This window comes from Protomyctophum parallelum (assembly GCF_964188405.1).
Source record: "Protomyctophum parallelum genome assembly, chromosome: 6".
Lineage (NCBI taxonomy): Eukaryota > Metazoa > Chordata > Actinopteri > Myctophiformes > Myctophidae > Protomyctophum > Protomyctophum parallelum.
Window position 1 is genome coordinate 38,051,586 of NC_139701.1, and position 24,783 is coordinate 38,076,368.

Consider the following 24,783-nt stretch of genomic DNA (forward strand, 5'->3'; position numbering starts at 1 on the left):
TCGGCCATACGTGTACTGTGCATGTGAGCACGTGTTCCTATATGGCATGCTTTGGGCCCCGTATGGGTATGGCTTATATGTGCACGCACGTGCGTGTGTGTTTGCCTGTTTGTCCTTTCTGGGCGTGGGCGTGTGTGTGTGGGCGGCAGAGCGAGCTGGGCTCTATAAATGCCAAACAAGCTGCCTCCACAGTGGGCAGAGTGGGTCTGGCCGTGCCAAGGCAGGCCCACCAGGCACCAACAGGGCCCCAGCTGACAGATACGTCTGCTCGTCAGGTCTGTCTGTTCCCTGTCTCTCTCTCTCTCTCTCTCTCTCTCTCTCTCTCTCTCTCTCTCTGGAGCAGCTCTCTGGGCTCATGGCATGTTGGGCTGACACACACACACATACATACACACACACACACACACATCCAGCAACACATTGGGTCCAAGGGTTTTTTCTTTTTTATGAGCAGGGGGTTTGAGCAGAGCCATGGGACGACATGGAGATGAAGTCTGAGATGCCGCCGTACGGCGGAATGGAAATAAAATATACTGTATGCCGTCACTGTGGGGCAGAAACCTCTTATCTCCATATTTTAACTGTGTGTGTCTACCCGACAGAGACGATATGAGGATATATAGAAATATGCTTCCTGTATTTTGAACTAAAGACAATAAAAAAAGGGGTAACGAGAACAGGAATGCAGGTGTTGGGACTTATAGGAGTGGCGGCTTTGCCATGCCTTCGGTATAGAAATAGGGGTTTATGGGCGGAAATCAATGCCATTTGGAGCCGAATCATCCCCCTCTGTAAGGACTCCCACCGGTCCTCCAGAGAGGAGACGACAAACAGCCCTTCAAAAAAGAAGAAAAAAAGAAGAGAAAAGAAGTGACAGCAGCAGTCAGTGCCAGTCATCAGCGCCACGTATGAAGGAAAATCAATCTTATTTCATATCAGAGGAGCTGTGAGGGGACGAGAGTGGCAGGGAGCTATCACGTTCCCCCCTTCCTCCCTCCCTGACTGTGGTCCTTTAAGCGCTTGTTGCCATGTTCGCTTATTATAGGCGACTTTGGGGTTATTTTCCTCATGTAAATACTGGTAGTTGGTTGCGGGAAATTCTTTGTTTTCATGTTATGCCCCCCCCCAAATGAATATGTATTTGTCCTTAACCCCCCCATCTGAAAATGTTTTGTGCCAAAACTAAAAAAATCTTCCTAATTAAGTGACAATTCCACATTTTATTCCAAAGTATAGGCTATTTGGCCAAAATTGCATCCTCGCGCATTGTGAGCTTGTATAGCTGATTCATATACAGTATTGTCAGTATTAGGGATGATCCCAATACACTTTCTTCATTTCCATTATATAATAATAATAAATAAATGAAAAAGATCTTATTTTGAAGTCCACTGACCGTTTATAGCTATCTAGCTATATATCTTGTGCATGTGTTTGTTTATAGCGTCTCACTCAAATGTGCACTTGCAGTTTGGGCAACGTGAAAGCAAACTCCACATGCCCCAACACTTTATTTACCTGCCATAGTGTCCACCGCTTACCCCTGTGTTGTGTGGTTCGATTGGCATAATCTGTTCCAATACCGATACAGTATCGGGACATCTCTAGTCCGTATAGGTTTAAAGTGGCTCATATAAGTGGCCTATAACAGTGGCTTCTTGGGCTTGTTTTCCTACACCTGGTTGCTTATTTCTCTCACAGAACGAGTGGGCCCATGCAGAAGCACTCAGCCTCTCCTGTGGAACGGAGGAGGACATGCGAGGAGCTGCCGTTCTCCTAGATTAGGGAGGTGATTGGCCATTAATATTCATTTCACAGCGTGTCTTTGTTAGGCTTGCAGCGGGGGTTGACATGAGTGTGTTTGGTTTGGTTTTACACTACTGTTCACCCCCCCCCCCCATGTACTGTACTGTATATATGTGCTGTTTTATTTACTCTAAGGCTTTTGCTTTCAGGGGCGCTCTGGTTGGAGCTATTACCTTACAGGTAAACGCACGCAAATTATCAACCATTATCAGTTAAACGATTAAAACGGGCCGTTGATGCCGATAAGCTATGAAGACACCTAACGAATTCCTGGTTTGGCTGGGATTTGTTACCCCTTTTTCTGCTCAAAATGAGACAATATCCGGTCTTTGGAAGGTTATTATTCCCTGTTCTTACATCGCGTGAACCAAAACAACTGGCACTGGCCTCACGATCCCGCCTAGTGTAACGGGAGGTAACGTGTTAATATAAAAAAACACACACACATAAAACAGTTAGAATTTGGAGATAGGAGGTTTCTCCCCGGACAGCAGCGATATATGGGGAATGCTTTGAGTTTGAACGTGCTTGATCTCAAGTTCTCCTGTAATCTGAATTAGCAGAGACGGTATTGAAGGAGTGGGTCTGTGAATAACCAGGGAGGACGGTATTGAAGGAGTGGGTCTGTGAATAACCAGGGAGGACGGTATTGAAGGAGTGGGTCTGTGAATAACCAGGGAGGACGGTACTGAAGGAGTGGGTCTGTGAATAACCAGGGAGGACGGTATTGAAGGAGTGGGTCTGTGAATAACCAGGGAGGACGGTATTGAAGGAGTGGGTCTGTGAATAACCAGGGAGGACGGTATTGAAGGAGTGGGTCTGTGAATAACCAGGGAGGACGGTATTGAAGGAGTGGGTCTGTGAATAACCAGGGCGGACGGTACTGAAGGAGTGGGTCTGTGAATAACCAGGGAGGACGGTATTGAAGGAGTGGGTCTGTGAATAACCAGGGAGGACGGTATTGAAGGAGTGGGTCTGTGAATAACCAGGGCGGACGGTACTGAAGGAGTGGGTCTGTGAATAACCAGGGAGGACGGTATTGAAGGAGTGGGTCTGTGAATAACCAGGGCGGACGGTATTGAAGGAGTGGGTCTGTGAATAACCAGGGAGGACGGTATTGAAGGAGTGCAGTCTGTGAATAACCAGGGAGGACGGTATTGAAGGAGTGGGTCTGTGAATAACCAGGGCGGACGGTACTGAAGGAGTGGGTCTGTGAATAACCAGGGCGGGCGGTATTGAAAGAGTGCGAGAGTCTTAATAAGCACAGTTAGAGTGCCAGGCGGCCCCTGGAGGAGTTGAGGGTCCAGCAGGTTTAGAAAAAAGGTCTTTCCCTAATGGATGGCAGCTTTGACACAGGTGGTCTGACCTGTCCTCTCCATAATGAGATTAAGGGACTAATTAGCATGTGTGTGCCTATGTGTGCGTGTGCATACACGTGTGTGTGTGTGTGTGTGTGTGTGTGTGTGTGTGTGTGTGTGTGTGTGTGTGTGTGTGTGTGTGTGTGCCTCTCATCAGACTTCTGCCCAGGAGAGGGCGGCCGGGCTGGGCTGTGGGCAGTGGTGGAAAGTAACTAAAGTACTTAAGTAATTTGTTTTGGTATTTCCATAAAACTTGAAATTGGACATCGTGCATAATAACTTACTTTTGCTACTTTAAGTACATTTCGATGCTACTCTTGTACTTTTACTCAAGGACTTTTACTATATTGCAGTATTGGTACTTTTCCCAGCGCTGGGCTGTTGCTCCTTCCCATGGTGCCTCTCTCTCCCTCCGCTGCACCCACAGTCTAATTAACCACCTGCAGCATCTCAGCACTTGTGGAAAGAAACTAAGTAAAATGTTGAGGTATTTGTACTTTTTTTGATTAGAACTGCACGGGACCCTATAGCCGTTTGACACACAAAATCAAGTTCTTTTCATATTCAACCGCACATATACAGGTAGCAGGCAGATTTGTGGGCTACTAAAATGAGGCCATGGATCAGCATCCAGTAGCACGGTGTGTGAGCAGGCTCAGCAGCTTAGCAATTTAAGCCCTGTATATTTCGTTGTACAACGGCCAATAGCCAATCTAACGATTGGCTAGTATTTATGCTATCTTTTGATAAGTTTTGACTTTTGACATGCCCAAAATTGCATGCAAATTAGCATGCTTAAAAACAACAGGTTTAGCATTCTTGAAAACTTGAAAAGGGGCAGCTGTAGGAGGGTTTGCAGGTTAAGAGAAGGAAAACTTTGATATTCATCAACCACCATCGGAGACAGAACACAGGACAGCTCAAATGGAACCTGGATGAACCTTCAGGGCCCATCTTGTGCACATTTACAGTATGCTTGTTGTACACCCAGCATATGACTTGATATGACACATGATTATGATGCGCAGCTAGTTCAGGCAGACAACTCAAGAGAGTGGGCCTACCTGATCAGGTGACTATGCACTCCTTGCTTGATCAGAGCGGCTATTTAAACTTCTCTGCCTACCTGCTCATAATTCTCTCCTGCTGTGCTGACGTGCGTCGCTACTGCCTCCTTGCCTCGCTTGCTACCCTCTGCTCATGAGGTTTTGCAAATCCCACCATCGCCCCAGCATCCACCTGTAGGCTCGCGTTTCTGGATCCCCTTGAGGTCTTATTCATTCCCTGTAATACTATTTGGCTTATAACTTAACTAAAATGTACATACAATTTACAATTTAGACATTTGGCAGACACTCTTAATCCAGAGCGATTTACAGTAAGCAAGAACAAAAACACGGTAATACATCAAAAACACTACAGGGAATGAATAGAGACAGAGCCCTGCTGCCAAACTATGCTTCATATATCTATGCTCAATTATGCTCAATAAATATAAATTCATTCTAATAGTTGTCTGATAGAACTAAGGAAACGGGAGACCGGGCCCGGGGAGAATTGTAGTTTCACTTTTAGTTAAACAATAGACTGCAGGTTGCACGGAAGTATAGAACACGGCAAACGATAGTCTGTCAGTACAATGCTTACCACTCCAGAACTATAGTCTGTCAGTACACAACAATGCTTACCACTCCAGAACTATAGTCTGTCAGTACACAACAATGCTTACCACTCCAGAACTATAGTCTGTCAGTACACAACAATGCTTACCACTCCAGAACTATAGTCTGTCAGTACACAACAATGCTTACCACTCAGACAGAGGAAACGCAGAGCAGACCTTGTTCCCTTGTCTGCCCCCCCAACCCGTTAAAGTCACCGTGGTGTTTGATTGCCCCTGCGGCGCCGCTCGGAGCTGTTCATTTAGGATGATGTGCAACTCTCAGCTGCTCTCCAGCACTCATTTGCTCCTCAGCGGGGTCCCCGCGGCCGGCCAATAAGGCTACCCCATGCTGACTGCGGTGCCCTGGGAGCTCTAAAACCGGCCACTCACAGCCCAGTAAAGAGACAGTTGAGTGTCATTGTTAATGTGGATGCGCAGCACCACAATGGCAAAATCAATGGCGCTATAGAGGGCATCAATCACGACAGTGCAAGACCCCCCCCCCCCCCTCGCTTGTCTTCCAGACGCTGCTATATAAGCTCTGGGTGAACGGTCAAAGAGAGGGATGCTGCTCGGGGATTGGGTCAGAGAGAGAGAGAGTGAGAGAGTGAGTTGGCTGAGAGTGATCTGTCTTGGCCTGCCCCACTCCCTCCATCCATCTCTTGGGGGTTAGGCTGTCCTGTGAAGACTGTGTGCATTGACAGGCGTCCAACAGGGCGCCAGTCCTAATTCAACCCAAAGCACACAGAGGTTTCTAGGTAAAGCCTCAGATGTGGGACGCAGCATCTGGACGCAGTTGGCATCCCCCCCCCCTCTCTCTCTCCCTCGCTCCACTCCACTGCCTCTTTCTCACCATTCTCATGCTGTCTCCCTCCATCCACCCCCCACCCACCACCCACCACGGAGATACACCAAGGCGAGAACGCTAAGGTGCTCCTCTTTAAAAAAAACCCACACTAAAATAGGCTGTTTAAAATAGAGCAGCGCTGCCACTCAACTCCTCACACTGACAGACAGAGACAGGCACGCAGTGGAAAAGAAAGAAATAGATAAATAAATCAAACCCAAGCCAGCAGCCAGCCAGGGTTCATTGCATGCTCGACTTGAAGGGCTGTTTCCTCATCACATTAACATATATGCAGATCGGCAGCGAGTTAAATGAAAGCCTCCCAAAAACAGGGGAGATCAAAGGAGACAGAATTAAGGCCAAGTAATGAGGATCTTGGCGAGGGGCCCCCGCAAAGTTATTGATTGTTTGGCAAGCTGTGAATACACTCCTCCACCTTCTCCCTCCCACTGTACTGTTTACACTCTTGTTTTGAGGAGACGTAAAGCAGCCAAAGAAATTATTTATTTATTTTTTGGTGGGGTGGGGTGGGGTGGGGTGATCCAGTATCCACTCTAATCACTTGTTAATTTACAGTGTGATGGTAATGTACTTGGCACGGTGGAGTGAGAAGAGAGATATGGGCAACAGAGAGCATCCTTCTGTCTCTCGTAACCCCACTGACGGTTGAATCAATTACAAGCAATACACAAAACACAAAAAGGGATGAGAGAGAGAGAGAGAGAGAGAGAGAGAGAGACACACACACACACACAGAGAGAGACAGAGAGAGACAGAGACAGAGACAGACAGAGAATAAGGTGAATAAATGAAGTGTTCATCGTAACGGGTGGAATGGAAAGATGGAAACTTGTGCATGGAGGAAGGGAAGAACAAAGGAAGAGACAACTACCTCCACGACTCTCGCTGTCTGCCGGTTTCACCTGGATGGGGCGAGTCATCTGTGGAGGGGAACAAACAGACACAGAGAGAGGTTAGCATTGTCGCTGTGGCTACACGGCAAAATCATCAGTGTTTAGGGTTGATTCTACAAATGTCTTCTAAGTCAGTACTTCTCAAATGTTTTAGCGCCCACGAAAAATTATGTATTATTTGGCCACGGATTATGTAAAGTTTCTGTAAGTGTAGGCCTATAGCAGATCCACAAGTGAGCTTGTAGATCTGCTACTTTTGCTCATTTAGAAACTTTATCCTGAAAAGTAACACGTTTTGGACAGAGACAAAATGTATTTTCAGCTAATGTCTTAGTTACGCCAACATCGTTGTTTATGAAGGATGTTGTTCATAGAATAGTTTTTGTTCTTAGAACTATAATGGCATATGCTACCAGAAGTCATACGCTTTCATTCCCACTCCAGCAGAACATTCTGGAATTCAATCAAGGTATGGTAGGAGTTGGGGCGATTGGCAGTGCGCAATAAACCGGCATTGGAGCAGGCCTATTCCCACAGGACCCCAACATGGAACATTTCCAGTTGATTACTGACTTTGTGTGCCAGTAGGAATGAGGCTACAGCTCCCATTCCTGCTAACCGGCTCTGCACAGACCTCTGCGCTGCACGTAATCACTGCCATCGGCCAATGGAGGCAGTCACAATAATCCTCGTCCATACTACTATCGGTCATGCATTTGCGTGTGTGTGTGTTCGCATATTGAACGTTATATATATCGGAGACATCGGACAAGTGGCCCTGTAGATAACGTGTTGCGTGTAGTGTGTGTGCACGTATAAGGCATTTGTGTTTGCGGTTGTGCATGCATCACTCGTCTATAAAGCCGCAGCTGTGTGTGTATATATATATCCTTATGCCTGTGTGTGTGAGCGGCCGAGGCAGGGCCTAATAAAAGTGAATCCAGCCACAGGAGGAGGAGAGAGATCAATGCAGCCCTATTGATCCAGACCCTTGGGCTGGTGGAGAGTGTGTGTGTGTGTGTGTGTGTGTGTGTGTGTGTGTGTGTGTGTGTCTGGCAGGGAAGGATTCTCTGGTTAGGAGGCTCACTCTAATCCACTGGAGCCTGATAAGAATGGCATCGCCTGGATTAGATGCCTCTGTCATCACAGTCTTTGTGTGTGTGTGTCCCCCAAAAACTCTTTTTCATTATTATTGTTCAGCCTGAGCAGTTTCTTTTTTCGTGTTTTTTTTTTATCTCTATTTGTTTGAAGTAAAAGTTTGTTATAAGTAGTTTTCTGGCTTTTCATGTTTCCTTTAAACTTAAAACTTGCACGTTTTCCAAGAGAGTCTCTAATTATGTACACACACACACACACACACACACACACACACACACACACACACACACACACACACACACACACACACACACACACACACACACACACACACACACACACACACACACACACACACACAGCACAGTGTGACACACTGTCAAGGACAGAAAGTCGTTTTTACCACTCAGTATGCGTTCCCGCAAAACTTCCGGGTATTACGATGATGTCACACACTATTGTGCCTTGTCTGACGTCTATCTCTCTCTTTACGCAGGTGTACTGGTTTAAAGACGGCAAGCAGATCTCTAAGAGGAGTGAACACTACAGGATCAGCCGCGACGCCGACGGGACCTGCTCTCTGCACACGGCTGCAGCCTCGCTGGACGACGACGGGAACTACACCATCATGGCTGGAAACCCAACGGTTAGCCAGTTGTTTGTTTTGTTTTAGTTTTAGTTTTTTGTCTTTAAATTGGATAGCACAGTTGAGACACACACACACACACACACACACACACACACACACACACACACACACACACACACACACACACACATCCACACACACATCTACGTACAGTACACAGTACAGTGTTCAACATACAGCGTACAGGATGAATCACATGTCCACATCTGATGGAGACAAAAGAGATAAAAGGATGTGTGTAGCCCTAACTTTTATTCATTTAGCCTACTTCCCCTGTCCCCCTCTTCACTTCTTCCCTCTCCCCTCCCTCCTCGCTTCCACATTTCAGTCCAAAACAAATAGCTTTAATAATAACAAAGCAGGCGGAATTTTAATGAAAAAGGGGCCACGAACTGCACCAATTTGTAACAAGATTACTGGAATATACAAAGCAATCTCCTACTGTTCACAGTCCTCTCAGCCATCTGGAGGGCAAATTTAAGATTTATTTATTTTTATTGTTGCTTAAAAACATTTTCCTATTTGCACAGTCACTGGAAACGGCAAAAACAGCATTAGTCCCAGTGTTTGTTATACAGTATGTTTCTATAATATATTACACATTCGATATTTATATTTGTTATATATTATACATTTCCCTCGCCACATTGTATCTCCCTTCTTCCTGTCCAATCCCAGAGCCAGTGCCGAAAAGGTCAGATTTAAAGACAGGGCACTCCAATAAAAGCATGACTTGTTCAAGGAGAAACAGCATAATGGGATTTTAAAATGTCTTAATAACATGCTGATATATGGGGGAGAGGCCCGGGCCCCGATTCATTAAGTGCTAAACGTATCTATTTTCACCTTGAGGAACGGAGTAACCTTCCCGCATGCGAATTATTCCATAAATTTAGCCATCGTAAATAATAACTTGCACTGGCTAAGTCTTTGTGGTAAAACGGGGGAGGATGTTATGCTTTAGGAGGTTGGGGTATTTGGCCCTGTTGTTTCCTGGCTTTCTCTCTCTCCCCCCCCCCCTCCTACTCACTCTCTTGAGTGCTTTCTTTTCCCTCTGTCGGTACATGCGCTTGCCTGGCAAAGTAACCCCCGCAGTATGCTAATGTCGCCACGCCACAGGGCGCGCTGCTCCCCGTGCATGTACCCGCGCCGCGGATAGATTACAGAAGTCAACCTCCACGCTATCACGAGCGCAGGTGTTCAAAGCAAAACCTGGGAGATGATGAAATAAATAAATAACAAAGAAGTCAAAAAATAAATAAAAAAACGGTTGCAGAAAATGGGGGTGAAAAAAATATCCCCGGGACAAATCCACAGATAACTTTTCAACCTTTTCCTTATACTCCCCTTCAAATCCAAACACATTGGAGTCTTTTGAAATGTGTCTGTGGCAGGAGAGACAACAGCGAGTCTGAACATCCCATGCTGTTCATCTTGTTATGTTGTTGTTGTTGTTGTTGTTGTGAGGTATACCAGGGATGGGAGAGGAGACCGTTCCATAATGAAATGGTGTATGATCATGGCTGGCTCCTCTGCCGTGCCATAATCTCGGTGCAACGCAGCAGGGGTGTCAGTGTGTGGGAAGCCAGCTCTGCTCTCTCTAAAGCTAGTTACTGCTCAGCCCACAACGTGCCAGCTTAATGGTCCATTTATTTGCCCGAGAGCAATGCATTATGGTCCAGAACATTCCACTATTGATGGCTTTCAGTTTATTTCATTTATCTCGCGCGTAGTAGTATAGTAGTGGAGGTGGTGGAGAAATACAGGACACCTGGGACTGGGCTTTGCTAAAAATGTAGAGCACGCACACGCGCACTCACACACATATACAATCACACACACACAGAGTACAGTCGCCTATACACTGTTGCACACACACACACACACACACACACACACACACACACACACACACACACACACACACAGTCACACACACACACACACACACACACACAGTCACACACACACACACACACACACACACACACACACACACAAAGTGGCTTAAAAATGGAGAGAGTGAAAACAATAAAATTGATAAAGTAGTGGTGTTGGCAAGAAGCCCATTCATTAAGCTGCAGGATTCCTGCAGGACTTGGTTGCACTCTCCCTGTCCTCTGTGGACTCTCTCCCTCTCCTCTGTGGACTCTCTCCCTCTCTCCCTGTCCTCTGTGGACTCTCTCCCTCTCCTCTGTGGACTCTCTCCCTCTCTCCCTGTCCTCTGTGGACTCTCTCCCTCTCGCCACCCAGACTGAGCTCTGCACTGCACTGTGACTGAGCTGAGGAGCCGTGTTGCCATGTCTACTTGTTTAAGCAATGTTGGACTTGTGATTCTGTAAAGTTGCTTGCAAAATAGCTGCAGGTTGAATATCTTTTCGTATCGTATCGTATCGTATCGTATCGTATCGTATCGTATTTTTGGAGGGAGGGGGGGGGGGTTTGTTTCTTTGGGGATTGTTTTCCTACATCCACGGTTGCTTATTTCCCTCACAAAATCCACCAGCTCTGGCTGAGGGGGAGCCCACTCGTTCCTCTGCAGATAGCACCTTCTAATTGTGACGGTTTTAAATTGAGCCAATAACAGAAGGGACGACCGGGGAGATGGGGCGAGAGAGAGAGAGACAGAGAGAGGGATGAGTAGAGTCATAGAGAGAGGAAAGGAAAATGGGGAATGAAGAGACGAGAGAGAGCGACAGTGTGGGGAAGAGAGAGGGAAAGAGGAAAAGAGAGGATGACGGCAGGCTGCGACTCTTAGATAAGATTGCTTCTGCAGATGAGTGGCATTTCAACTGCCCTGGCTCCACCCTCCTGCCTTTCACATTGAATACCATGCTGAAGGGGCCTTGGCACTGCATATGGGGAACATACACACGCATGCACAAACACACACTCCATTTATATTGCACCTCTACTGCAGATTGAATGTCTACTTTTGTAGCAGATGAGCCAGATGATGTAAAGGTAAAGGTTTAAATGTTCTTGATCCTTATAACTCAAAGAAATTCATCTGACTGCCAAGGCTTATTTGAATCACAAAGACTGGAATTGTGTATCTTGTAGGGTCTCTTGTGATATTTATCCGTCCGTCCGTCCATCCATCCATCCATCCATCCATCCATCCATCCATCCACCATAGTGGTAGTATCAAAACAACAGGGTGGATTGCCGTTGTGTTGTGACTGTGTAACCCAGTGCCACTATTTAGCCAAAGTTTGACAAAAAGACATAGGCCTACCATATTGTAATTGAAACATTTTTTGAAACTCACTGACACATTCATGCTCCCCAGAGGATGGTCTCTACTAAATTTGGAGACTCACATGACCTTTCCACTAGCTCCACGCTAAGGCAAAAAAAAGAAAGTCCAATTGCACGTGGCGCATGGTATCTCAAAATGTAATTGGCAGATTGCCATGAAACCTGCCTAGTGCGTTCATGCTCACTGGAAGATGAGACCGTACTATTTCAGTGACCCCATGACCTAAACTCTCTAGCGCCACCCTCAGGCCACAATATCAACTTTCCACACGATATACACTACATACAGTACATAATCAAAATCTGATTCCAGGATGAACCCTAACAGAATACAGATTTTGGCAAACCTATTGCTTTTCCTATAGCACATCTCTTTGGCAAATGTCCAGTTCATGGAGCAGCATGGATCATTCTCACATAGCCAGACGACCTGAGATCTCCACCTATACGATACATCTGGAGAAATCTATATTCAACATCCAGTAGCAACTATAGAACAGCTCCGCTAATAACGCATACGCACTGCTTTGGAAACCCATATCGTCCCAATATGAAGGAGTGTCAAAATGTCTTTGCATTGTTTCAGCCCCGGCAATGAATTTTACCAGACCAGATGTATCGATCGGTATGTGGAGATCTACCGACCGACTGTCTTGCCACGCGAGACTAGGATTTTAGACTGTAATAAAATAAAAACCCAAGAACCCACTGGCTTTTGAAAGCACAACACACTTGCTCTCGCCAACTTGTCGGGGGAAAAAAAACAATTTCCTCAACTCCACCGTGAATATTTTTATTTTCCTGTTACAGTCCCCCGTCTCAATTTGTCTCTCTTCCCCCACCCCCTCACTCGCCCCCCATGCCTCTCATTCGCTCCCTCTCCCTTTCTCTCTATCTCTGTCTTCTCCCCACATGCTGTGGTGCTCTGAGGGCTTTAGTAAATCCATAGTTCCATATGCTTTTATGGAGCCGCCTCATTTGCCCAGTTAAGCCTCCAGTCAGTTGAATTAAAGCTGTTAGCTCTAGTACATGGCTGCTCTATGGCGAGGCTGAGCTAGAGACCCCCAGGCCTATACAGTACATAATGTACTGTACCATAGGCCTGTGTGGGCTGAGAATTTACACACAACCTCAGTATGGCTGGCTGTGTCTCTCTGCACGCTCTAAGTCGATCTGCAAGTCGCCCGTATTATTCTTGACTGTTGTGGGATGCAAAGAGACATCATTTGATGAAGGTTGTTTAGCCCCGAAAGCATGCTCAACATTAAAAGCGAACATCACATTGTAAGTGTCATGAATGGTTCTGCTTTTATTTCTCTTTGGACGTTATTGTACTTCTAGCACCTTAGGGTGAGTGGTAGTTCTCGCTACAGTAACTGTCATTGTGCTATAAAAAGAGAGTAAAGGAGCTATAGTTGGGCCAAACCCAGGGCCACTGGTGTCCTTAGTGATTTGATAGAAGATAAGATAGATAGAGCAAGCTAAGGAGCTGTAGCCAGGACTGGGCTGGGCAGCAGTAGGAGATGACTTAGAGTCCACAGTGTGTTCGTGCGTGTGTGCGTGCGTGCGTGTGGGTACTACAGTAATGAGTCTTCCTAACAGCATTGAGCGGTACAGTTCAGTCCCCATCCAGGCTCTGCTCTATGTTTCTATGTCAGTGGTTCTCAAACTATTTCATGTCAAGGATCCCCCGAATGATATATGTATTTGGCCCCCATCTCAAAAGATTGAGTGGGTAGTGCTACCTACGTTCCATACCTACCTACCTATACCTACCTATACCTACCTACCTACCTATACCTAGCTATACCTAAGCATGGTGAAACACAGTTGTGGTGGGAAGCACTATAAAGTTTGTGATGGCGGCATGCTGCACAGTAACGTCCTCTGCCTTTCACTCAGGTTTAATATAGAGTAATGGTTAACCCCAGGTCATTAATACACATTAGCCGACCATCAAAATTCATGTTGCTGCTCCCATACTCTCTGACGGCGGAGCGTAAACAGCCCCCTTCTGACTGCTGTTATAATTAATATTTCCAATTATTGATCTGAGAGGAGTGCTGAGTGGTGACTGTCCAGGGCCCTGGCCTCAGCTAATAAATCTGTATCGTACACAGTGGGATCAGAGCAGTGCTGTAGTGAGAAGTGGTGTTAACTATAAAACCTCTTATCTCCATATTATACTAACTTTTTGTGTTTTTTGTTCCCCCCCCCCCCGTAATTTAACGTCCTACTTGATAATACTACAACGTGACACAAAAGCATCAAAAGTGTAGCGGATTTAAAAGCGGCGCTTTAAAAGTATCGTAGGCTAATTATAAAAGTGTCCTCTTTGTTGAGCGCTATCTCATTCTGTTTGAACAGCAAAATTGCAAAGCTTACATACAAACCAAGTAATTTCCCCCCTCCTCCTTTCATATGTTTCAGGGTGGTCTTGGCACCCTTTAAACAGAGCTTAATTACATTGTGACAAAGACATGTGTGTATAGCCTTTATGTATGTACATATTATGTACACATGTCTGTGCATGAGCGTGCAAAGTTCATACTCGCACATGCACGAACCCGCACATGATACCGTCTCTGTCGGGGGGGAAACCTCATATGTCCAAACCTGTTACTTCCTGAATTCAGATTGAAAAGTAGCAAAAGTAGCAGATCCACAAGACACGTTTCGACTTTCAAACCTTACCGATCTGCAACTTTAGATGTGATCAAGTACTAGGGTGCTCACTTACGAAAACCCACAAAAAGTACAGTACGAGATAAGAGGATTCCGGCCGACAGCGCCGATGCGTACAGTAGTACACAGTATATTTTGCCGGTGTGTTTAAAATGTGCTGGTGGCAGCAGTACGGTAGGTGCAGATAAGAACCATCAGTCAGGGCCTGCATGAGGCAAACGGCGTGCGCACTGTAAGCTGTATGTGGGATTCCTATCAGAGCAAATCCACCCGTCCTGCTGCTACAGTATACAGCTGGAGGTGAGCCAGATGAGCTGACAGATCCACAGCTAACAGTGGTGGGAAAACGTATTCAAAGGTTTTACCTAAGTAAAAGTATCAATACTGCAAAGTAGAAATGGTCTGTATACAAGTCAAAGTCCGTCATTCAAAATGTCCTCATTTAATTAAATGTATAGTATACTGTATGAATCTTTAGAAAATATAAGATCTACAAGCTCACAATGCGTTGCAACACATTGTGAGCCTGTAATGTATATAGGGCTGAAGTGGTTCACTTAATCGTCTTAATGTATGTTTTGTAATAATAATCCAAATCTACAAAGTAACCCGTAACTAAAGTTTTCAAATTAATGGGTGGTAAATGTAAAAGATTTGCCTCTGAGATGTAGTAAGTGGAGTAGAAGTAAAAGTCCTGGAAATCAGAAATACTCATGTAGTACAAATACCTAAAAATTGTAGTACTTAAATGTACTTAGTTACACCACTGCAAACTACACAGCCAGACAGCAACACTGAACTACATGTTCACAGTTCTGCCACTGAAACCTATATCCACTTCTAACTATCCTATATCCACTGTTACCACTTACCTAGAACATTGGCACCAAGGATGGTGATCACTGGCACACTGGCATAAGTGTGAGAGAGAGGTTATTTTCTACCAATTGCCTTCCCCCGTGAAGCCTTGAATTGATTTTGTTGCATTCCTAAGCCAATGATTTGACAACCGGCGGACCGATGCTAATAACGATGCTAATGTCTCTGGTTGGAGAGTCTCATCAAATCATATTGGCTTAGATTAGGAATGTGACAAAAACAAAGAAAATCTGCATAAATTGAAGGCTTCATTTGGTGTGTAATCAATAGAAAATAAGTATTTTTTTGGGATGAAAGATCTGAAAGAGACTTCAATTCCAACTGTGCTCGAAATCTCTCAGCCAAAAATAGCAGATTTACAAGAACATGAACATGTTGGAATTCAAGTGGCTAATTTCCAGGCAACCAAATGCTGTGAAATGCAAAAAAAAATAAGATGAGGAAAACCAAGAAGGAAAGAAAGTGCTATTGTTTGAAAACCGATCATTTGTTTCCATTTTCTGATACTCCTCTTTAACACAGCGGGCATCGCTTTCCTCATTTTGTCTGAAAACAAAGTGCTCTGGTAGCTCAAATAGCTTTGTGTAACATGCCCCAATTAGCAGAGCTAACAGGAAAACATTGGTTTATGATCTGCAGTACGACTACACTATGAATGCAGCAGTACAGTATCTCAGCTTATTACCATTAGACCTTCTGTTGTGTGATGCTCCTCCTCTTAAAAAATAAATAAAAACTCAAAACAAAAGCTGCCTCCAAGGAACAGCCCCATGCCCATCTGCACGATGCCTTAAGCCTAATATCCTCTCTGTGGGGTGGAAAAACCTTGGATGTCCAATAATGTGTTTTATTATGATTCATTGAAACATTCTGGAATAGTGAAAATAGCACATCTACAAGCTACAAGCTTGTACGTCTGCTATTTCCACTACTTGTGTGTGTCACTCTTGTATGGTGAAGTATAGGGAATTATTTAGCAAGAAAAAAAAGAAGAAAACATAAAAACGTAAAAATCTGGAGATACAAGGTTTCTGCCTGACAGCGACAATACATTACGCAGCGTAATGTATTGCTAATGTCTTGTCCTGTACGACGGTGTCGTACAACGGTGTACATAAATGAGTATACACTAAAGCGTTTGTACAACAACAAAGCCCTTCCAAAAAAGCCCACCAGCACTCTGCTAGGACCACTATAGCTGGAGTGTTTGGCTGCCATGCACGGCAGCTCTGCTCTGCTCTGTTCCAGCCCCCGTTACACAGACAACAAGGCTCTGCTCTGTTCCAGCACCCGTTACACAGACAACAAGACTCTGCTCTATTCCAGCCCCCGTTACACAGACAACAAGGCTCTGCTCTGTCGTTACACAGACAACAAGACTCTGCTCTGTTCCAGCACCCGTTACACAGACAACAAGGCTCTGCTCTGTCGTTACACAGACAACAAGACTCTGCTCTGTTCCAGCCCCCGTTACACAGACAACAAGGCTCTGCTCTGTCGTTACACAGACAACAAGACTCTGCTCTGTTCCAGCACCCGTTACACAGACAACAAGGCTCTGCTCTGTTCCAGCCCCCGTTACACAGACAACAAGGCTCAGCTCTGTTCCAGCCCTCGTTACACAGACAACAAGGCTCTGCTCTGTTCCAGCCCCCGTTTCACAGACAACAAGGCTCAGCTCTGTTCCAGCCCTCGTTACACAGACAACAAGGCTCTGCTCTGTCGTTACACAGACAACAAGGCTCTGCTCTGTTCCAGCACCCGTTTCACAGACAACAAGGCTCAGCTCTGTTCCAGCCCCCGTTACACAGACAACAAGGCTCTGCTCTGTTCCAGCCCCCGTTTCACAGACAACAAGGCTCAGCTCTGTTCCAGCCCCCGTTACACAGACAACAAGGCTCTGCTCTGTTCCAGCCCCCGTTTCACAGACAACAAGGCTCAGCTCTGTTCCAGCCCCCGTTACACAGACAACAAGGCTCTGCTCTGTTCCAGCCCCCGTTTCACAGACAACAAGGCTCAGCTCTGTTCCAGCCCTCATTACACAGACAACAAGGCTCTGCTCTGTTCCAGCCCTCATTACACAGACAACAAGGCTCAGCTCTGTCGTTACACAGACAACAAGGCTCAGCTCTGTCGTTACACAGACAACAAGGCTCAGCTCTGTCGTTACACAGACAACAAGGCTCTGCTCTGTTCCAGCCCCCGTTACACAGACAACAAGGCTCAGCTCTGTCGTTACACAGACAACAAGGCTCTGCTCTGTCGTTACACAGACAACAAGGCTCTGCTCTGTTCCAGCCCCCGTTACACAGACAACAAGGCTCTGCTCTGTCGTTACACAGACAACAAGGCTCTGCTCTGTTCCAGCCCTCGTTACGCAGACAAGGCTCAGCTCTGTTCCAGCCCCCGTTACACAGACAACAAGGCTCAGCTCTGACGTTACACAGACAACAAGGCTCTGCTCTGTCGTTACACAGACAACAAGGCTCTGCTCTGTCGTTACACAGACAACAAGGCTCTGCTCTGTTCCAGCCCTCGTTACGCAGACAAGGCTCAGCACACTCATCAACATTTCATGAAGGTGAATGTGTCAAGCGCACGACAAAACGCCGCCATCACCTCCCTCTGCCAGTACGGAGAAAAGGAACTAAGTACATTTACTTGGGTGTAACATTTTGAGGTATTTTGTAAATTTGATTTTTTTTTTTAATATTTCCAATTACCAATAATTCTATACTCCACTACAGGAGCCTACATTAATTTTAAAACGTTAGTTACTAGTTACTTTGTAGATTTTGATTATTATTACAAAACATGCATTAAAGCTGCTATAAGCAATAATATGTCAACATTTATATGTCTAACCAATCAGTATCAACATTTATATGTCTAACCAATCAGGAAGCAGACAGGCAAATAGACCAATGACAAATAAGCTCCTAGGAAAATCTTTGAATGCAGATTGCGGCCCCCAGATGTGTCACAGAGACAAAAAAGATTCGGGAGTGTTCTACCCATTGCTGGCTGTCTGAATACCAAAAATAAATAAATAAAAAAGGTCATTAAAATGTTGACATATTATTGCTTATACCGTAGCAGCTTTAAGCACTCCAGCACTACATACATTTCGGCCATTTGAAAATAGCTGATCTACGAGCTGATGCCGCAACGCATCGCAACGCATTGTGAGCTTGTGGATCTGGTATTTTCAAAATACGATATATGAGTACTTTCTACTTTTAAGTACATTTTGATGCCAATACTTTTGTACTTTTAGTCAAGTACATTTTGAATTCCACACTTCCACTTGTAACAGAGTATTTCCATATTGCAGTATTGATACTTTTACTTTTACCAAGTAAAGAAAACGTGAGTACTTTTTCCACCATCACCTCTCCTCTCTGCTGCCTGCCTGCTGCGCCACCATGACTCAGCAGAATGCCACTCAGCCCAGGCAGCCATGTGCTCTATCCTCCTGACACTGCTGCTTTAAATACGCCACATAGTACTATACAGTATGTACAGTATGCTGGGTGGAAACCTCATGTCCAAAATGGTTATGTTTCAGGATTCAAATAGAAAAAGGGCAGATCTACTATACAAGCTCAAGCTTGACCCCAGACCCCACTCACATCCTCAATCTCTCTCTCTCTCTCTCTCTCTCTCTCTCTCTCTCTCTCTCTCCTCTCACTCTCTCACTCCTTCTCCTCACCCTCTCTCATTCCATACTTGTCTGCCTGTGTCTAGTTGCCTGTCTAGTTGCTATAGTTGTCTATGGGCCGCCATAGCGTGTGTGTTCACTGTGCAGGGTATGAGCTAGTCTCTACTGTCTGTAGGGGGGGGGGGGGACGACGACGACGACTGTGAGTCCTACAAGACTTGTGCAGTGGACTATGGGTGACAGGAACAGTGTGCAATCATCATGAGTGGAAGTACATAGGAGGAAGGGGATTGAGCTAACGCCTAAATCCTACTACCGCGCAGGGCGTCAGAGAGAGAGAGAGGGTGTCTCTCCTGTCCGTGTCCTGACTTATGAGGAACACTTTGTTTATCAGGGGGAAGGGCATCGCCGCTAGACATCTTTGGCAGCGTGCGGCCAGCTTCTCTTCAAGCCCAGAGAGCTATTGACATGGCACGTTACAGTAATGCGTGAAGCAGCGGGTGGCTCATTGTAAATCTGTGTCAACAAATGCTGGAGCAGCAGTAAGCCCTCTCTCTCTCTCCCTGTCTCTAACTCCCTCCCTCTTTTTTTCTTTTCCTTGCCCTTCGCTCTACCTCCCTACCGCATTTAACCACCTATCTAATGAATCTTATCTGCATGGGACACTGGAGGCTTAAGCTTCTGATGGGTCTCCATCTCTCTCTCTCTCTCTCTCTCTCTCTCTCTCTCTCTCTCTCTCTCGCCTGCCATTTGAAGTGTGCTTTACGCTCTTTTCCTCGGCCAGGGCGTTTTTTTTAAGATATTTTTTTGCGGCTTACGCCTTTTATTGATTTTTGAAGGGACAGACAGTAGGCTGACAGGAAACGGGAGAGAGATGGGGGGGATGACATGCAGTAAAGGCCGTGTCAGGCTCGGGAGTCGAACCCGCGGCACACTGCGACTGGATTACCAGTCAGGTGCCCAGACCGTTACGCCACGGCCTGGGCGGCCAGGGCGTTTTGAGGTGGGTCTCCATCTCTCTCTCTCTCTCTCTCTCTCTCTCTCTCTCTCTCTCTCTCTCTCTCTCTCTCTCTCTCTCTCTCGCCTGCCATTTGAAGTGTGCTTTACGCTCTTTTCCTCGGCCAGGGCGTTTTTTTTAAGATATTTTTTTGCGGCTTACGCCTTTTATTGATTTTTGAAGGGACAGACAGTAGGCTGACAGGAAACGGGAGAGAGATGGGGGGGATGACATGCAGTAAAGGCCGTGTCAGGCTCGGGAGTCGAACCCGCGGCACACTGCGACTGGATTACCAGTCAGGTGCCCAGACCGTTACGCCACGGCCTGGGCGGCCAGGGCGTTTTGAGGAATACCGGGGCGGCGGGGCCAGATAACATCGTGTCGAGACGCAGAGACGTGGAGACGCGGCGGTATGTGGCTTCAGAAAGGGCCAAGAAACCGGTATATATACCCATCATGCACCACACACACACACAGAGCGAGCAGGAAGTCAAAGAAATGGTGGGGGGAGATGAGGGCGGTGGGGGGACAGTGGGGAACGGAGGGGACGTGTTCCGTGACAGAAATCCAGATGCAAGGTGTTAAAGCAGAGGCTTTAGCGCTTATAGGTGCCCTCATACTCATGGCAGCATGTTGGCCGTCTGGCTCCCGCCTTGCTATTTGCTTTGAAGATTATGCTCTGCTTGACCGTCCGAGAGTTATAACTCCAGTAATGATGTAGTGCTGCGCACACGCACGCACGCATGCACGCACGCACGCTCCTTGGCCCGCTGCCTGTGATGAGTTGAGGATGCTCCCACTGCTGTCACTGCAACTCCAGGATTGTGACAGATTACGGTGCCGCCGCTCCGGCCAATGGGAGGCCCAGGAAAACGTTGCACTGGCCGCCGCTGACCCATAATTCCCGGCGTACCTATGCCGAGTTGACGTTTCTTTAATGGTCCCCAGGACCTCCAAGCCGGGCCTTCTCGTCCTGAGCACTATGATAGCCTATTAGCAATTCACCGGCGCTTGCATTTTTCTGCACCTCTCCAACCACCCACCCCCCTTCCTGCCACCCATCCTTGGGGGGGAATAACAACCCACGTGGTGGGTTAGAGGAGAGAGAGAGAGGGAGAGGGAGAGGGATAGAGAGTGAGACACAGTGAGGCAGCCAAGCATGTTGGCTTAGCAATGGAGAGCATTCTGAAGGGGTGTCAGAGAGAGAGAGAAAGAGAGGAAGGTTGGAGAGAGAGACAAAGACAGAAACTTATACCAATGAAGTGTACACGGTCCATTCAACCATTGCATCATTCACAATGAATGTTAATGTCTATAACAGTCATGTTATACTCAGCTGCGTGCCAGATTCCTTCACCCAAAACATGCTTATCCACATACGCCTGGTACGCACAGCCATACCCTGGTGGGGTTGGCGAAAGGGCCTTTCTGTGTGGAGTTTGCATGTTCTCCCCGTGGTCAGCCGGGGCGCCTATGATGGAGGGGAAAGGAACTGGTTGGAATAACGTGTTCCTTCCTTCCAAGTCCAAACAGGGAAACTCTCCCCTGGCAGGTGAAAAGAAGCGGGACTCCTCATGCAGTGAAGGAAGCATGAGGTCTGTTGCTCTCCCAGGTTGGCAGAGGGAGTGTAGGGCCCAGGATTACATTAGATAATTGACACTGGGTGACTTGGATTTGATCCATTGACTTTTCTGATGATACCACTCTCATACATGTACTGTCTTCTCTCCAATGTGTCGAACAGCACCGTATGTAGTCTCACCATGGCTGGAAATGTTATTGTACCGATCCATTCATCGCCATAGATGTTGGATACTCAAAATGACACTATTCGTTCTCCGAATAAACCTTGTTGGATAAACAATTAACAAAAAATCTGTCCAAAACGGTTGCTTTTCAGGTTTCAAACGCATCAAGAGTAGCAGATCGACAGGTTTCGCTTCGCGCCGCGGTTCGAGCTCTCGGATGTTTTTGTGTGATGCTCTATATGATCAGGTATAGGGCGCTAATTTACAAAACAACAAAACACAAAAAGTTAAAATACAGAGATACTGGTAAGAGGTTCAACCAGAACCACTCATATACAGTACACCCCCACGACAGCTGTACATTCAGGAGGGAAACCGTCTGCGAAAGTATTTAGACCCCGCGAGCTCACAGCACGTCGCGTTTAATGGTCCATCTCTGCTCTGCTTTCACTTTCCGAGCGCGCGCTTATCCTCCTGTTCTCTCTCTTTCCTTCCGTCCGTCCGTCCCTCCCGTTCCACCCAGTACGACTGTGGGGGAGTCTTCTCCAGTGGAGCCTTCTCATTAAGCAGACACATCTGCCACCACAGCTAGCCTAGCCTCTACGCCACGGAGCTCAGTAGCAGTATGACTAACTGGTTATTAATGATGGAGCCTTGCGCCATTTGTTATCCCGTTGGCCACCACCGGCAGGCAGGCACTGCCCAACTTGGTACAGAGTTCTGGCCTCGGCAGTCGGCACACAGTTGCTGTGGTCCGTGTGTGTGCGTGTGTGTGTGTGTGTGGGTGTGTGTGGAGAGTGTGTGCGTGTGTGTGAAGAGTGTCTGAGTGTGTGTGTGCATGCGCGTGCCCGTGTGTCCATGGAACGAAGGGGGGATTGCGGAGAGAGCCAGAGCTCAGAGGAGCGACACAGGGCCAGTCTGCTCTGTCCATCTGCTCCGAGCTTCATTCCCAGCATATCAATACGCCATGTCACACACGCACACGCTCACGCACACGCACACGCTCACACGCGCACATGCTCTCACACGCACATGCGTGCGCACAGGAGCACATTGTGTCACCTGCTACCTCAGCCAGTTCCATCATTCTGCCTCCACTCCGGCTGTAAAGCCTGCTTATGTTTCATTCTGACACTTAGAGAAAATCCCTGCTTGTCTATAAGCGCTTTATTCAGCAGCAAACAAAAAGACAAGGACAGGACTGGCTTCTACTAGCTCTCCTCTCCTCTCCTCTCCTCTCCTCTCCTCTCCTCTCCTCTCCTCTCCTCTCCTCTCCTCTCCTCTCCTCTCCTCTCCTCTCCTCTCCTCTCCTCTCCTCTCCTCTCCTCTCCAGGCCGAGACTCTCGCTTAACAAACATGAAAGCCTCTATTTCTGTAGTGTATATGCGTGTGTGCGAGCATGCATGCGTGTGTGTGTGTGTGTGTGTGTGTGTGTGTGTGTGTGTGTGTGTGTGTGTGTGTGTGTGTGTGTATTTGCGCGTGAAGGGTGGAAGCTTACTGTAATAATAGTAATATATGTGTGCCTGGTTCAACCTTGAACCATGAAACCCCCCCCCCCCCCCCCCCCCACACACACACACACACACACACACACAGCCTGACCTCTCGGCCTTTCTCCCAATCTGCAGCAAACACACTCTGACGAAGTGAGAACACGAGGCACTGGAGTGTAAAACACATTGGAAGTGTCCATGCCCCCCCCCCCCCCCCCCCCGGGGTGGGCTGCTGTTGTGTCACTGGAAGGCTTTTCACCTACAGTACACTTGACAGTATACAGAATACAGATGTATAACCCACACTTTGTACATGTATACATTTGTACGCTTGTTATGTGCTGTGACTAGAGTAGCCTATATGGAAGTCAAGCCATGGTGTCGCTCTGTTTATCCCCTTTTCTATTGAAAATACCATAGGGTCATCATATTGTTGTGGTAATCTAACTTTTTGTGTTAAATTAACAGTGACACCCTATTGATCATACTACAGTGTCACACAAAAGTATCAAGAGTAGCATGTACTGTAGTGTGTGAGAGATATTTTACTGTACTGTATGTACTTTGTACCGCAGTGAGGAAAAATGGCCTGCAGGCTTATCAATGACTTACACATACAGTACAGTACAACCACACATCACACACGCACGTACGCACACGGTCAGACAGACTCTCCAGCAACCAAACTCTCCTCACTCTCCTTTTTTTTCACCCCCTTTTTTCTTTTTTATCCTTTGTAATATGTTCTGTGCAGGGTTTTCATCACATGGTTTGAAAAAGAGTTTGGTCTCATCATTGAGACCTCTTTCTCAAACAAGAAGAAGAAGAAATATGTATTAAAAGATATCTTTCATGACCACAGAAACAGAGACACTTTGTACTGTAGGTGAAACTCTCCAGCAGATCCCTTGTGTCTGTCAGGCAGAAACCTCTTATCTCCATAATTATTCTAACGTTTGCGTTTGTTCGTAAATTAACGCCCCACTTGATCATACGACGGTGCCACACAAAACCATCAAATACAAAACCATCAAACACAAAACCATCAAATACAAAACCATCACAAGTAGCAGATCTGCAAGCTCAAGCTTGTTTATCTGCTACTTTTCCCATTTTGGAATTTGAATCCTGAAAAGTAACACTTTTGGACATAATATGAGGTTTCCATCCGACAGAGGATTTACAGTACAGCAGATGGACTTACAGTATTCCAACACATGAATTATTTACTGATCTTAAATCCAAAAAGAATCATAGCCCAGAGGAGCCACCAGTTCCCCAAATATTTCAGAGAGGTAGGGACTAGACATAAATAAATAAACAAATATTTCAGAGAGGTAGGGACTAGACATAAATAAATAAACAAATATTTCAGAGAGGTAGGGACTAGACATAAATAAATAAACAAATATTTCAGAGAAGTAGGGAGTATAGGGACTAGACATAAATAAATACACACTCGAGATGAAAAATGTCTTAAAAATGGTTTTGATAATGAAATCAATGTATCATCAAAGGCCCCACCCACCTTCATGAATAAGTTATGACAAATAAACATGATTCCCTTGGCCGCGTGAAAAAATATGCAATCCACGCAGCAATATTTAAATTAAAGCTTTACTTTTACATGCAGACTGTCCACTTAAGAGGTAATAAGGAAATATGAAGTGTGCCATGTCGGCCGCCGCGGCGGTCGGTGGTGGTTGTTCTTGTTGTGTGTGGTT

At 46.3% G+C, this 24,783-nt stretch overlaps 1 protein-coding gene across 1 annotated transcript in view; it reads right to left on the bottom strand.

Moving 5' to 3' along the window:
- Positions 1-24,783, bottom strand: part of celf5a (cugbp, Elav-like family member 5a) — a gene marked incomplete at its 5' end in the record, with an annotated part of 314,066 nt that overhangs the window by 127,265 nt on the left and 162,018 nt on the right. The window contains one exon of the mRNA XM_083767674.1: positions 6,567-6,615. Within this exon, the coding sequence (XP_083623800.1) occupies positions 6,567-6,615 (49 nt within the window). The remainder of the gene's footprint in view (positions 1-6,566; positions 6,616-24,783) is intronic.